At 36.4% G+C, this 15833-nt stretch overlaps 4 protein-coding genes across 6 annotated transcripts; 2 read left to right on the forward strand and 2 right to left on the reverse strand.

Annotated features, from left to right (window-relative positions):
• Window positions 1-29: 29 nt before the first annotated feature.
• Window positions 30-1042, reverse strand: LOC107046216 (prefoldin subunit 1). Its single transcript, XM_015268778.2, has 2 exons — window positions 838-1042; window positions 30-735 (listed from the first exon to the last, which is right to left on the reverse strand). Exon 2 carries the CDS (start codon window positions 732-734, stop codon window positions 354-356), a length of 381 nt encoding a protein of 126 aa, XP_015124264.1. The 5' UTR covers window position 735; window positions 838-1042; the 3' UTR covers window positions 30-353.
• Window positions 1043-1066: 24 nt separating this feature from the next.
• LOC107046215 (ATP synthase subunit delta, mitochondrial) lies at window positions 1067-2131 on the forward strand. The gene is made up of 3 exons (XM_015268777.2): window positions 1067-1175; window positions 1416-1547; window positions 1614-2131. Exons 2-3 carry the CDS (start codon window positions 1431-1433, stop codon window positions 1977-1979), a joined length of 483 nt encoding a protein of 160 aa, XP_015124263.1. The 5' UTR covers window positions 1067-1175; window positions 1416-1430; the 3' UTR covers window positions 1980-2131.
• A 303-nt stretch (window positions 2132-2434) lies between these two features.
• LOC107046213 (zinc finger protein 143) lies at window positions 2435-6589 on the reverse strand. Its single transcript, XM_015268773.1, has 5 exons — window positions 6554-6589; window positions 5810-6160; window positions 5145-5368; window positions 4358-4640; window positions 2435-4271 (listed from the first exon to the last, which is right to left on the reverse strand). The coding sequence occupies exons 2-5, from the start codon at window positions 6040-6042 to the stop codon at window positions 2708-2710; spliced, it is 2304 nt and encodes a 767-aa protein (XP_015124259.1). The 5' UTR covers window positions 6043-6160; window positions 6554-6589; the 3' UTR covers window positions 2435-2707.
• Window positions 5830-8259, forward strand: LOC107046214 (pyridoxal kinase). 3 transcript variants are annotated; one of them, XM_015268776.2, is made up of 7 exons: window positions 5830-6847; window positions 6935-7034; window positions 7125-7268; window positions 7337-7457; window positions 7536-7678; window positions 7767-7946; window positions 8027-8259. In XM_015268776.2, exons 1-7 carry the CDS (start codon window positions 6755-6757, stop codon window positions 8146-8148), a joined length of 903 nt encoding a protein of 300 aa, XP_015124262.1. In that variant the 5' UTR covers window positions 5830-6754; the 3' UTR covers window positions 8149-8259. The 3 variants fall into 3 exon arrangements, with proteins under 3 accessions (XP_015124262.1, XP_028982511.1, XP_015124260.1); XM_029126678.1 differs by having other exon boundaries at window positions 5830-6064; window positions 6583-6847; window positions 6935-7268; XM_015268774.2 differs by having other exon boundaries at window positions 6935-7268.
• The last annotated feature ends 7574 nt before the right edge of the window (window positions 8260-15833 follow it).

Below are 15833 nucleotides of genomic sequence, written 5' to 3' on the forward strand. Positions count from 1 at the left end.
GTGGAGGACGTAAATGATTTCCAATAGGGTTTAAATAAAAAACTATGTGTGAATGTTTATTATTATTGATTTAATACAAAAGTTTGTTGATTACTCAATGTCATATAAGTGAGATAAAACGTCTTTTTTAAATTTCCAATAACTCCTCAACAAATGGTGGGATTTCGACGAGTAAGCCAAGCTCATTTTAAACTCTGAAAGAATACCTTCAAAACGAAAAAAAAAAAAAAATTGGAATTTCACTCTGTCAATCTCTAGTTATTGGTGATTGAATGCAGAGACATTGATGACATGAGAGCAATCTCCTTTTATGGGTACAGCACAGCCACACAATTGATAGCTAACCTCTCCTCTTACCCCGAGACCTCTTTATTCTGTCTCTGCTGTACCATCTCCCTCAGATTATTTTTGCTCTCCTTGAGATCCCGCTCCAGATAAGTTTTATTATTCTCTAACGTTGTGATTTTCTCATCAGCATTCTTCATCCTGCTTTGCAATCCCTTCTTAATACTGTCGATATCGTCGAGGAGAAACATTCTCCCCACTGATTCATACGTCTTCGTGGTATTGGGGAGAGTCACTATTTCCTTGATCGTCAATTCAGCATGTTGCTTCATACGCTTGAGACTCTCAATCTGAATGTCAGCTAGTCTTAGTTTCTGGGTTGTGTCGACCATTTTCTCCTGGAGTTCGGCGAATGCTTTTTTTAATTCTTCATCTGGTACCCGGGCCATTCTACGAAAACATGCAGACATTCAATTATATGTCAACTACAAGTGAATAATGAGGAATTACGACAGTAAAATAATTGTTTATTCCATTATTTATCATACATACTTTATGAAATCTCTAATAGCAGCAGAATAATATCAAAAACGTTTTTGAAGCACAAAAATCTTCACTTTTACACACTTGGCGTGCAAGATATTTATGATCATGTCGGTTATATAGGGCAGATTCTGATAAGATGGTTAAAAAGGGCTCGATATTGGAGATGATATCTTCAGGAGAAATGTCTTACCAGTCGATATGTTTAGTGCAGCGGCACGGTGAAAGATGGCGGGATTATGCTCATTTCAAGCGGAATTATACTAAACTGAATTTCGTGGTGATTTTGTATCGCAGGAGAGAAAGATATTATTTGGCTTTCCAATTTGAGTTGAGTGAGAAAAAGGGTGAGTCAATTGCTTCTCTTACACTTGCAGTGAATAAAGCGCAAATGACAAATAAATTTGTCATTATAAATCATCAATCAATGTGCATTATATGAATAAATTGACTGGATTCAACTGATCGAGACATATTGCATGAAACACATGAGGGTTATGTAGAATATAATCTGTGATGTAACAGTTAGATGTAATCTAGATTATTTTTTCATCAATAGGAATTATATATGTGAAATATATTTTCAGAAAGCGAAAAAAAATATGGCAACTTTCGCAAGATCACTTCGCCCAGCTATGAAGTGTGTCACAGCCCAGGTCAGAACGTATGCTGAAGCTAGTGGCAATGAAATGAAATTCACACTGGCTGGGGCAAACAAGGTACTGTTGGCGTTAAATTATCTAGGAATTGTCCATTCACTGTCAGTCACTAAATTATCATTTCAGGTATTCTATGATCAAGCCAATATTCGTCAAGTTGATGTACCATCTTTCTCTGGGGCTTTTGGTATCCTTCCAAAGCATGTACCAACTCTCGCGGTTTTGAAACCCGGTGTTGTCACCGTATATGAGGAAAGTGGTGAAACGAAAAAAGTATTTGTTTCATCTGGTACTGTAACCATCAATGAGGATTCTAGTGTTCAAATATTGGCTGAGGAGGCACACCCGATCGATGCCCTAGATAATTCAGCAGCCAAAGATATCCTGAGCAAAGCTCAACAGCAACTCAACTCCGCATCCTCTGATAAAGACAAGGCCGAAGCTGCTATTGCAGTTGAAGTGGCAGAAGCTCTCGTTCAGGCTTCCTCGTAAAACTGCATTATTGGAACAAAAAAAAAATTCAATATATTCACTATTTGAATTTTAGGAATGAACATGTTAGACACCGTCGGCTGTAACTATTCATCATTGTTACTCAATTATACTCTTTAATTCGTGAATAAAATAGAAGCCTGAAAAACGGATATTGTGTCTATATGGTTCCATTCAAATCAACGTAATTGCGAAAAAACCAATGTTGTTTTTTTTTCTTTTCCTTTTTTTCATTTTATTTATTTATTCATTCTGTTTTAATCGTTTAATTATTGAACAATTTCTCTGAAAAAAATATATGTATATATATTTTTGCATATTGTTAATGTTAAATTCAAAGAGCATTAAACGTATAAAGTGTAATAAAAATTTTCACAACAGTGAAGTATAATATTGCAATATTTAAATAACAAGGTCAAGGTAATATTTTAGCGTTTGGCATCAACGAAAAATCGTAATTGAAAAATAATCTTTTTTTCTTTACTTATGACTTTTAAAGTATTAGTTTTACAACTGAGAAAAATACACGCACGCAAAAGGCAATTTAAATCATAGAGCTACATAATTTGTCGAGGTAATGTGAAAAACGTTTTTTTAAATAGATATTTGTATATATTGCATTTTATTTCCTATTCTCACAGATTTTCTGTAAATGCAAGAGAACAGCATAAGACTCGATTTGAAAATTGACTAGTAAAGCCTCCGAAGTAATAACATTAACATGAAAGTCATTTACAGGATTCTTCGTCGTGATAAATATCATGAAAATTAGCTGCTTTATCTCTACGGCACGATGAGCCTTGTGAGTCTCGGCTGCAGCAATTCTCTTTGAATACTCTTTGAAGTTGTTCCAGAGTTTTGAAGCAAATAACGAGGCAACATGAGCCACAATTAGTCGCTATATCATTTGTACATTGATTTTGTAAGCACGAAACAATTTCATTGACAATATTCATCTGTGTATTGGTTTTTTTATCACAAGTTGGTTCTGGTGAACAATTGTGACAATTTTTTGATTGATCGCACTTGCAGTCTGTGCATTTGCAAATATCAGCATCCGCTGTTATTTCTTGCAGAATATTTCTCTCCTTTGCTCTATAATTTGTAATGATTTGTTGAGGTATTTGATCGGGTTCTGTTATTGCGAGAATCGTTGAGCCTTGAATTTGTGTCTGAATTTGTAAAGGAGACGGCTCTGGTCCTACAAGGTCCACCAATGAATGAACAGCTGTCGGAAAAGCATTCATCTCCTCTGACCAAGATTCTGTTCTCAGTGCTGGTTTAGCAGCGAGGGCCATTACATCTATCCATGGCGATGGAATTTCTTCTTCCGAAGCCATGGCAAGTTCTACAGCCTCCGATTGTTCACTCACATTATTTAATAATAAATTATTGGTTTCACTTGTGAATGCAAGAGATTCAAGACTATTGTCAAATAACTGTGCTTGGCTGTGATTGGATGTTTTGTTCAATATGGCATCAACACTGTCTTCATCGATCAAATCCTTCATGGTGAAAATATTGCACGATGAAGATACATCATTATTGTGGTTATCCTCATCCTCATCGGCATCACCATTATCATTAACATCTGACAATTGGGCGATAGTATTTTGAATACCATCACGTACAATTTTTTGTTCTAGATTGAGTGGTGCAGAGGTAAATTTGTCTTTTCCAAATGTTTCACTCTCCGCCGATGATGATGATGATGATGATGATGATGATGATGATAATAATCCATCATTGGCCGAATTTTCATTCACAGCATCCCCATAATTTGACATATCGAAATGTTGATTCTCTTTGGTAAAAGTTTCACTAGTCATTTTTTCATCAGACGATGAAAAAGTTGATTCCACTAAAATATTATTATTTGTACTGTCAATCTGCAAAACACTCCCATTTGGAGATAAATTAAAGGGGAGATCGTTGAGTGTTAAAACAGTTGTTCCTTCCGATTTAATATTCGGTGATATGAAGGCCATATTTGTATTATCAATTTTTTCAGTCGTTGTATTGATTGGGATGATGGTATAGGTTGATAATGAATCTTCTTTGATTATATTATGGGGTGCAATTTGAGTTTCTTGGGCATGAAGAACGGATAGCCCACTATCCATTAATTTTCTATGCGTTTTCAAGTGGCTCTTCAGACTGTGTGGTGTAGTAAATGATCTTTGGCAATTAATTTGTGAGCATGTATAAGGACGTTCCCCTGTATGAGTTCGTTTGTGAGTTTTTAAATGATGAGAAGCAGTGAAAGCTTTACCACAGCCTTTTTCCTTGCACCTATTTTAACCATATATTAGAAAATTTTTAGCATGTATAATACGATAAAAGAAGAAAAAATAAAAATAAATAAATTCTCCACCTACTTGTAAGGGCGCTCTTGCGTATGCGTACGAATGTGTTTTTTAAGATCGCTAAGAGTTGTAAAAAATTTTATACATCCAACTTCTTCACACTTGAAGGTATTTCCACTGTGGAGTCTTTGGTGTGCCCTCAGTCTGTACAAAGTATTGAATGCCTTTTCGCAGCCATCATAAGTACATTCAAAGGGCTTGACTTTGGTATGTACTCTTACATGAATTTTCAAACTGTATGATGTCAAAAAAGCCTTACCACAACTTGGCTCTGTGCATTTGAATCGATATTCTCCTGTAAAAATAATAATAATAGTAATGATAATAATAGTAATAATAGTAATAATAATAATAACAATAACAATAAAAGCAATGTTTTGTTTGCATGAAATTTTACCTCACATTTATCAGCAATGAGGCATGCATGAAATTTCTGACCACTGACCGAAATAAAAGCCATGCAGATCCAAGCGATTCTTTCATATCCACATTGGGATAGACAGCCGTGTAAACATGATAAAGCTTTTTCTTTTTCTCATTGTCTTTTTGTGTCTCATTCTGTAAATCAATTGATGTAAAGCTTAAATTTGTGAAATTCACGCACCATCACATTATGCTTTTTTTTTTTTTTCATGCAATAATTGCATAAACTTACCAACATCTTTTCTCATCCATAATGGCTTGATGATAATTATGTTCTGATTAGTATGTATTAGATGGGACAATAAAAGCATGATTTAATATTTTTAAATGCACTTGAAAATTTGTGAAAATTTCAATGAAACTTGTTAATATTTACCTTTATGGGTTTTCATGTGAGTCCTGAGATTGCCAACGGTACTGTAAGTACGCGAACAACCATCATACTCGCACTCATAGCGACTGATGTGCTTTTGATTTGTATCCGGATCGGTGCTTTCAATAGTGATTGTTGCATGCGAAGGAGCATCGGGCATAGAATCATTTTGGCCCGGATGAATCCGCATATAAATTTCATTCGGACTGATTGTATGATGAATGTATCTAATAATAATGACAATTGAAAACAATTAGCATGGTACTGTTAACATGTAATATGAAAATTTTCTCCTCCGATATTATTATTAGGAAATCATAGTTTTTGCTACTCTCTCTCTCTGCACCAACACATACAATATTTATTTTTAGCAGAAGGCCATGAATTTACTAATACGTTTGGATATTTTTGAACATTAAATTCCCAGGTTTTTCTTGATATAGAAATTCTATATTAATCTCAAATATCTAGAACGATATTTAATCAGGAATGGCCGTATAAGGGAAATGCTCAATTCTTATGAGTTATCTGAAAACAAAGTGGGTGATTGCAGTATCCATATGAATAAGAGAGAATTGAAATTCTATTGAATGTATTCTGTTAAATTTTCCCTTTGACTTATTTATATATAGGTGGATAATGAAGGAGTTTTTTGAAAATATTCTCACCCAGTAGTGTCATCAGGTAGTCTCGAGATGAATGGAGTATCCTCAGTATCCGAATATTTGGCGCAATCATAGTCTGCCGATTGTTGGTATATTTCTCCAAAATTGGTCAAATCTAGACTGTCATCAAGACAATCCTGCAAATCAGGAGTCACTAGGATACTGTTGAAACTGTCAGTGATACCCTCAGTATCGCCGTCTTCTTGAGTAAATTTCTCACACTCCCACGTCGCCATACTTTTTCTCGTCAACTCAGAGGTGATGATAGTAGTATTAGTGAGTGCTCCTTGGTCGAAAAACAACTTCTCATACACACATCCGTATTAGCAGCGTTCTACGGTTACGAAGAATATTCTTCGCAACAGATAATATAGCACTTTATTGAGTTGACTATATATGTTTAGATATATATTAACTCTTTCGCATATGGTAAAGGTTAGGTGTGCATAAACTGGCAACGATAAAGATTGAAGGATGTGTGTGTGGTGTAGTTCAAGTTTTTTTTTTATCTTAAAAATCAAACAAGTATAATGATAATGAAAGAAGATGAAAAATTTATACTGATTACGAAATTCAAATAATCACTGCACAAACTGTGTTTGTTTTTTTTGTTTTGTAACTTTACTCTTAATATTATTTATCAGATAAATTGCATTTGCTCACTCTAATGTTATATCTGGAGATTAGTTAGAGAACAATGTTAGCATACAAGATAAAATTCTTCAACATAAGTTTTGGAAAAATTACCTCCAAGCGATAAACTAGTATTGATGTAGAGTTTAGTCATGTGACTGATGGACATACCCGAGCGAGCGCTCAATATAGAGCGATAGATGATAGGGAATATTATCATCACATATCAGTTGTGCCGTGTTTTCCAGTGAATAACAAACCAAATACTTGTAATTCTTTTCCATCATCCCTATTTTTTTTTGGAGGAACAATAAAATGACTAGTGATGATGAACGTCACGTACTATCAATACAGAGCCACGTTGTTTATGGATACTGTGGTAATAAATGTGCAACATTTCCATTACAGGTATGTGGAAATATGATTACATGATCGATTGATTTTGTCTTTTATTTAATGAAGAAAAAAAAATCTTTTTTGCTCTCTCTTTTTCAGTTACTTGGATTCGAAGTGGATGTAATTAATTCAGTGCAATTTTCCAATCATACGGGATATAAAGTCGTCAAAGGTGAAATCCTGAATGACAATCATCTGGGTGAGCACTTGTACAACATTTTCTTTTCATTTAATTCATTTCAATTGATAAAAGTTTCTTTTCTTTTTGAATGTATATGTGTATATACAGGCCAATTGATGGAAGGACTAGCTGGAAATGATTTGGATCACTATAGTCACTTACTCACTGGATATGTTGCCTCATCGTCCTTTCTCAAAAAAATTTCCCAATTGGTTCCCATTTTAAAAGAGAAAAATCCAAATCTCATATACGGTAATATATTTTTACTCAGTGACATTCATTAATTATGTAATAATGATAATTGTTCGTCTCTCCTTCAGTCTGCGATCCTGTTTTGGGCGACAATGGAAAAACTTATGTACCTGAAGAGTTGATCGAAATTTATAAGACAGAAGTAATTCCACTAGTAGATATTGTGACACCAAATCAATTTGAATTGGAGTAATACTCATTTTTGTTGCTTGTACCTCAGCTCTTGATGGACAACAGAATTATACAAAATATTAATTTTTTTTTCAGGTTATTGACCAATGAGAATATTGAGACGACAGAGGATGTGAAAAGAGCTATAGAGAAATTGCATGGATTGGGTCCTAAAATTGTTGCTATAACTTCCATTGAATTGAATAATAAATTGCAGAGTTTTATTAGCAATAAGCAAGGTAAAATTTTACATTGAATAGACACGGAAGGTGTCAAGGTAAAATGATAAAATTAAAACACGTACTAACATCTATTTCAATCAAATAGATGATATGATAATCACCATGGACATACCAAAAATACCAACAAATTACACTGGATCTGGAGATCTTTTTGCAGCTTTATTTTTGGCACATTCACATATTCAACAGGATTTGAAAACTGCTCTGGAGAAAACAATAAATTCATTGCACTCAGTGCTTTTGAGAACCCATGAATTCCGCTCGAGTAATAAAATTTGAACAATATCAATTATACTATTAGGCAAATATTCAATAAAGACTCATTATTCTCTCTCTATTTTCTAGAATTCGCAAATGCTTCGTCTGTGCAAAAAGCTAAAACTAAGGAGTTACGCCTAATTCAAAGCAAAGCCGATATAGAAAATCCACCGAGTAAACTTAAAGCCCAATACCTGAACGTAAAATAGTTTATTGAAATATTTCTAATAATGATAATACATGATGTATAAAAATTGTTAATACAACTATTCAGTTTTGTGGACTTGAAAGCTTGAAACATTGATGTCTTCCATTATCAATCATGCTTTTTTTTTCTTGGCCTGTTTCCCATATTTAGACGAAACTGGAAAGTAACTTACCACATTTGTTTTAGTAAAGAATAAGAATGACAGAATCAGAAATATAAAGCGATTGTAAATGTAAAGTGCGTGTTCAGAGCTTGAGGAAATTCTTCGGCTTTTCTCTAGAGAAAAATTGCTTTTGAACCTTCTACCGCTATACCTACTTAGCAAGAGCTGACAATCTCAGCATTACTCACTAAAAGATATTATGAAATAACTTGACGCGAATGTACTTGTATTTTCGATAAACTTTTCCATTTGATTATCATTTGTCAGAATAAATGTGCTAAAAAAAACATTGTTGTCGTTTAAACATAATTGATCAATATACAAAGGAAGAACGAACACGTTAAAAAAATGTAGCATATGTGATTTGATGAAAAAATAGAGTGATAAAGAGCAAAGAATAAATACGTAATGGCAATGCGGAAGATATAATAATAATAATAATGATAAAATATACGACACTTAGTGCCTTGACCCTGAGAAGGCGTGTGAGTGAAAGAAAAAGGAGGGAGAGGGACGTAGAACGATGAAAAGTGCGAATCTTGTACAACCAAGTGTAATCCGGGTCGAGTCTACGCTGTTCGTTGACTTTCAGCGACGCGCGGCCGTGAACGAGCTCGTGGCAGTGGCAGTGGCGGTGGCGGTGGCGATGGCGATGGCGGTGAACGGGCTCGGTTGCCGAGTCAAGGAGAGATATACACCTCTTCCCTGCACAGTAGAAAGAGACAACTATTAGAAGGAAGATGAAGGCATTGAAGGAGAAGAGGAGAAATGAATTTGTAACCTCAGTTGAGGCGAAAATAAGTGTGTAGGGTGGAAGGGGCAAACAGGCGGGCAAGGAAGAAAAACTACCAAGAGGTGCATACAGGTATCGTAGCGAGTGAAAGAAAGACGGAAAGCACGTAGCCAACGAAAGATGTGGAACAATGTCCCAGAGTAACCTCCATCAAGGATGGACTTCCATATCCCGAGAACGCGTGCGCCTTCACTTCTTATACATCTTTCTTATACATTGCGTCTGCCATTGAAAAACTCTACCTCCTGCCTAATTCACGTTATAATATGTCACAACACATGTTTCCTCTTTCATTTTTTTTTCACTCTAATATAATTCTCTTTCTCTCTCTCTCTCTCTTCCGTCCTCTGGTATAGTATTTTTTTTACCGTTTTTTTTTCCTTCTTACCGAGACATGGCCCGAGGATGTCTCCACGGGCGAGGTCGATGGCACCGATGATGCAAAACCTGCAGGAAACCAACACTCGGAGAAATTATATGGAGTTGCCTTACGATTTGACAATTAATTGAACTTATTATCACAAAACTTTTTGGCTATGAGTGAAACAACGAAAGAAGCCCATTCAACGGCAAAATTATATAATAGATTGTGTTTTTTTTGTTCGAGGTAGACAATTTCATCCGAAAACCAAGGTTGCTGGATTTTTGTTTGATGCAAAAAAAAAATAGAGAGGCCAAAATGGTTCATCGACCCTGCGAAATTCCAAGCATCGAACAGTTATGTTTGGTTGACTATACACAATGAAGGAAAGTGCTTTTGGTTAATTTAATAATGAATTCAACGCAATTATAATTCACGTTTCTTTTCCTTTTAATGTTATACTTATTGAAAGACCATAAGATGGTAGAGATGAGAGTTTTAGACCTATCGTCCTTGAAACTTGACCGTGAGGCCGTAGGGCTCATAAAGCCAGTGTTATATGCACCTGGCTACAATAGCTGCACCGCAACACATAACTCTACCTTAACCCAGTGCCACCGCTGCACGCCCAATGAAAAGAAACGTTTTTTGGGTCTAGGTCTGACAGGGGCATTCACCTCAACCTGTTTTTCCTCAATATATATGCTATCGCATAGACGATGTGAGGGTGATGCAGGTATAAGCTCCACCAATCTCGGGTTTTCGTTTTCATGACAGAAGCACGAAAAAACGAGATTATGAACGGAACACAGAGATAAATAATAAACAATGAATAAAAATAATAATAGTTACTGACAGTTATTCCGGTTGGTTGTATGGAGTATAGCACTTGTGTGGGAATGTGGTTCAATGACAATGCAGCCTTAACCCATAACCATAATTGCAATGCTTTTTATCATGAATGAGAAAGTCGTACTCGTGGTCCGATGAACTTGTTACTCAACTATAGACATCATCAATTAAAAATCTTAATTGATACATTTTTTATGGTGAATGTCAATGGTAAATAGCTAAATGTTGTCGTTCAAAAGTTGTCAATGGACTCGTTTGGAAGCACTGTTTAATGAAAGTATCACGGCCAACAGTTTTGTTATTCTCGGCTCCTGAGTTCAATGATCGTTCACTCTTTCTCTATTCCATTTTCTAGAGTCTTCATTTCTGCAATAGACTTATGCACTTTTTTTGAAAAAAAAAAAAAACTCTTACCTGAAACTTGATCAAACGCATCTCATATTTTTAACATTTACTCAAATAGTGGTGGCATGAAAAATTTTCATCTCAAAATGGAAAATCTTATCAAGTATATGGTAAATGGAACAATGTTTCGCATGTCTCAATTTATCCTTTTTTTTGCGACAAAAATGTCGATTTAAAAAATGTTTTTTTTTTAAGCAGGAGAGTACAACGGCCTCTCCACACTCAACTGGCTCATTCTCGGATGCGTCTTGCGGATGCACCTATGATTATTTTCTCCCGGAACAAGCAGAGTGAGCGTCGTCTCTCTCAATGGAAAAACGATTCTCTTCCGAGTGCTACACACTATGTAAACGGCTATGGGTGGCCCAGATTTCTTGACATCAGTCGTATATCAGGTGCTATGGTGATAATCGTCGAGAAAATAAAAATCAATGACAATTCCATTGTAGTTATTGTAATTGTTATTGTTTGATTAGAAAAAATAAAAGTGATTGATGACTATGATATTGATTATGCTTCATCTCTTACGGATGTTATAATGGAAAATTTGAAAGATGATGAAAGACAGGTGGCAAGGTATTAATGAAAAGGTTAGTCCATGATCCATGAAAACAAGCGTACTACACACATCCATCCAGGATCTGCACGATGCGTGACCTAGTGCCGTTCGCCAGTCGCGTTCTACCTTCGAACTAGGTCTTGACGTTCCCAACTAAGTCTGTGCCAAGTGCTCGTCCAGAGTGAATGTGGATACGACTTTGTCCTTTAAGAATGAGGAAGGGCCGGGCCGGGCCGGGCCGGGCCCTCTACCTCAATAGGACAATTGTGCATGCTTATGCTTACATTAATTTGTATGAAAATATAAGATTGAAAAATTTGTAGGGAAAAAAGGTTGATTGCCCAATGACATTTGTAAGGGCCCCGTTAGACCAACGAAAGTGATTCCGTTAAAATCACAGGAATTACGTAAGGCCTTCGAAAACCGGCACACATTTAACGGTTTCCAATAGTATACCGCTAGATGAGAATGAATTTTATTTATATTACCAAACACATACACGTAAACTTCTTCTTTATATGAAATATACATTGAAATGTTTGCGGTATATGTAATACAGCGTGAGGACGTCGACCTGTGTATATGTGTGACCGCAGGGTCAATGCCTTGTATAGAGAACACTACCGACTTTTGCCGCATATGAGTTGAGATTCACCTGAAATTCGTGATACTGTAAGAGCCTATCGTGTAAAAACGAATGTGTCACGATAATTTCCTTTTCAAATCGTATACATATTCACCGCTCATGTTTTCCACTTTTCAATATATCTATCTGCTTCTTCTTATCGTTTGTTTATTCAATTATTATTTAATCAATTGATCAAATTATTAAATACTTTGATTTTTTTTTCTTTTTTATTTTATACTTTGAGTATTCGAGAAGAGATGTAGTGTAATGAAAAATCAAGAAGCAGAGCGGTCAAAGAACTCAGTTGCTAAAGATTATCTTTTACACATATATATATAGATATATGATGTGTGTATGTGTGTGCCACTTCATTTATGATGCCTGTGCTCAAAGTTTTGAGTCAACAGGTGATTTTTAGTTGAATGCCAAACCAGACAAAAATCCCATTGAGGGTAGGAGTCTCTTGCATTTTCAACTTGTCAATTGTACCCCGTAAATCGGAAAAATATATTAGGTATGCAAGAAAATATATGGGTGGAGCAACTATCCTAGCAACGAAATAGGAACAAGTCCAATACGAAAGAACGAAAGGAATACATAGGAAAAGGTATACGATAGGCTGTGACGACAGTGGGGAGTAAAAGACCGAGAGTGCATCCATGAGTACATCGAGTGTAAGTCGCGAGTGAGCGTAAAGTAAACTAGTGCACCGACCTGCTGGGCATGCAACCACGATGTAAGAGTATTTTCAGTGGCGGTGGAGGAGGAGGAGGAAGAGGACGACGACGTGGACGAGGAAGAGGAGGAAGGGGGTTAATGAACTCAAAGTTGTTGCCATCAATGTTCTTTGTCTTACTTTGTTAATATAGATTTGATTGACTCGACCAATAAAAATGATCCCAATCCTAGCGATTATGAGATAATTATAAATGTGAAAATTATTACCACGATATTGATGAATAAAATTTCTCAATTGGAAAATAAAGACAAAACAAATGCCAGGCGATTATGACGAAGACATTTTTGGAGGATGCTGCGATTTTTTATGACTGCGAGCCTAGGAAATGTCTCTAATACCAAGTTAGTAAGTAGTGCAAGCGTAAGAGTGCTTCGCGAGGTCAGTAACCACGGCGGCGTTTCGTTCCGTTCCGGTTACGCGGTCTCTGGCGGCATCAACTTCATAGCAATTGATAGAGAATATATTTTCGTCTTGGAAAAAAAAAGTAATCTTCCAGCACCTGAGTATTAATTAATGTTGCGTTGACTCGATGACGCGCGGCATATAACGTTGACAGATACAGTAACATCAATGCCACATAGTGGTGAGTTGAATGCTTGCGCAGACAGTGTCTACATGAGGCCTTTAATGAATTGATAAAAATTACTTGTAATATGTGATATTTATTGTGGCTATTAATGTGGCTATGAGTAATAAATACATTGAAAAATATAGCGGGTTGATGTAGAAGAAGCAGAAGAAGAAGAAGACGAAGAAGAAGAAGAAAAGTGAGATCTAACAGGAATGGAACGAAAGTAATAATAAAATTTAGTTTGGAAGACACAGAAGGATAGGCAAAAGGGGAAGGGAGAGAGACTCGTTCCTTGGAGTTATTTTCGGAGGTCAGTAACCAGAGATCGAAAAGCGAGACGGAAGAGAGTCCGAAGTACCGTTGTCTATGGCAATGGTGGCAATGGAGGCCCTCGGAGGGTAGAGGGGGAGAATGGAGGAATACCCTCTACATTATAGTAGCACACGTTTTCTCAGTCGGGAATGTCGAGAGCCGAGTCTAACCGAACGGAGACGAACAACCATAGATACTCGTCAGGGCAGAGGAGGGCCCGAACGAAACGAACGAGGAAGACACGAAGAACAAATGAACTCTGAAGGCGAAGCCAGGTAAAACCAAGAGCCTTCTCCACGCTTCTGCTGGAGTGTGGCGGACCGGCTTGGTTGTATGTACTCGTGTGTACCCCCTTCCTTCCTCCTTGGCAGTCCACAGCGGGTGCCGGCGCTGTTCTCCAGTGTACTCCAACAGCTTGATCCTATACACCCATACCCATCCTTCGCCGCGTCAGTACGTACCACGCGGCTTGTACGAAACAACTGCTGATTAAGTACCGAGGTGGTTCACCCTTGCTTAGGAAAAGTGTCAGCCCGCAAACAATATATTTTAATATAATTTTATCCCATTTTTATCATCATCATTTTCCTACAAAGTGTATTTTCATTCACTTTGAACTGTATTTGAATGCTCACGTGTGGAACTGTTTGTCCAATTGTCAAAGTCAAAAAAAAAATAATAATAATAATGTGTTCGTGAATAGTGTATTTGTCAATATACTCTCAACTCCAAAGCTTATAAGCATTAGAAGGAAGAGGACAAGAAGAAGAAGAAGGAGGAGGAGGAGGAGGAGGAGGAGGTGTAGCAGTAATAGTAGTAGTACTGGCAATTGCAAGTTTTGTTGAATTTAGTGATTTATGGTCGAGACCTATCGGATACAACAAGACAATATCACACCGATCAATCACTTGTTGAGAAGAAACTCACCAGCAATAAGGAAGAAATGACAGAGAGTTTGGCTTCATGTTAGCAGTCGAAAGACAATCTCATTAGAAATATAACATAAGGTAAGTTATTCAGCACTGTTAATTACATAACATTTGTCCCCTAGAATCTATTAAAATTTTCTACTCGCAAAAGAATTCTGGTTGAAGGACATGACAACTATTTCGAAATAATATTCAAGTTTCTGAAGCTACGAATTTCTAATCACATAATTTATACTGTTCGTGGGTGCGAATACATTGAGTATTGCGTAATAGATTTAGTAATTTTTCGTATTGCTAAAATCTTTGACCTTGTAAATATTAAAATGCGTATATGCGTATTAAATTCAGGGACACTAATGTAATATTAAATATATGCAGTTGTATAAGAGAGATAATGCTCATTTGTTTCACATGAATTCTCCGATACTCGATGTTATAACTGGTCGTACCGGGAGATAAAGAACTAAACGGTAAGACCTATCTTTCCACTGTCTCAACGAAACATTAGTTCACCGTTGACACACAGCATAGGATCAAATGGAAGTTGATTGGATGTTATCAGAGTCTACGATCTGTATGTTTGAGAAATTTTTGAGAGCGGTATGAGAAATATTTTTAATGCATTGACACAGAGTGTATATTCCCTAATATGACATAACGGTTTACCGCCGTTGGTTTAAAAGGGAAAAAGGATAGAATGATAAATAAAGGATTGGGGGAGGAAGACAGAGAAAAGGGATAACAAAACAATCAGAAAGGAAATATTATATCTGTGTATGAGTACCTATACCCACAGGAGCCATCGGCTCACGCGTTTGTACTTTCGAACGGAACTTCTCGCTCTCGACGGTGAGTTCTATGCCCTCCAACGGGATTCTGTCAGAATAAAAGGAAGGTGGAAGGGAAAAAAAGGCTGAGTGCTGTTACTATAGAGGAATCTTACTTTCGTCGTTTTGAGGTGCAGGAAAATCCCATTTAGAGAATCAGTGATAGACACTGCCTAAATATTATAACCGGTTGTAGTTTAACAATTATACGAATAACAACTCTAGTTAACATTAGTATTATTGTTATAATATAATGAATTGCAATATATAAAAGGGCTACATTAGGGAATATATTAATTCTTGATGCGGAATAACATGTTGCATGATGTGGTGACGGAAATCTTTGATTGAACTGAGAATAAAGGTTAAGGGGAAAATGATGCTTGCAGGTGTCTACTAATGTGACATAACGGTATATCTCGACGTTGTGTGCCGTGCAACGGCATCGTTACAAATTCTCGTGTACATGTAATGACTTTTGAGGTGGAGGTGGAGTATGGATCAACAACTCATATGTCTGGCTGAATAGGAGGGGGGGGGGGGGGGG

This window comes from Diachasma alloeum, unplaced genomic scaffold, assembly GCF_001412515.2.
Source record: "Diachasma alloeum isolate Michigan unplaced genomic scaffold, Dall2.0 Dall_scaffold_01228, whole genome shotgun sequence".
NCBI lineage: Eukaryota > Metazoa > Arthropoda > Insecta > Hymenoptera > Braconidae > Diachasma > Diachasma alloeum.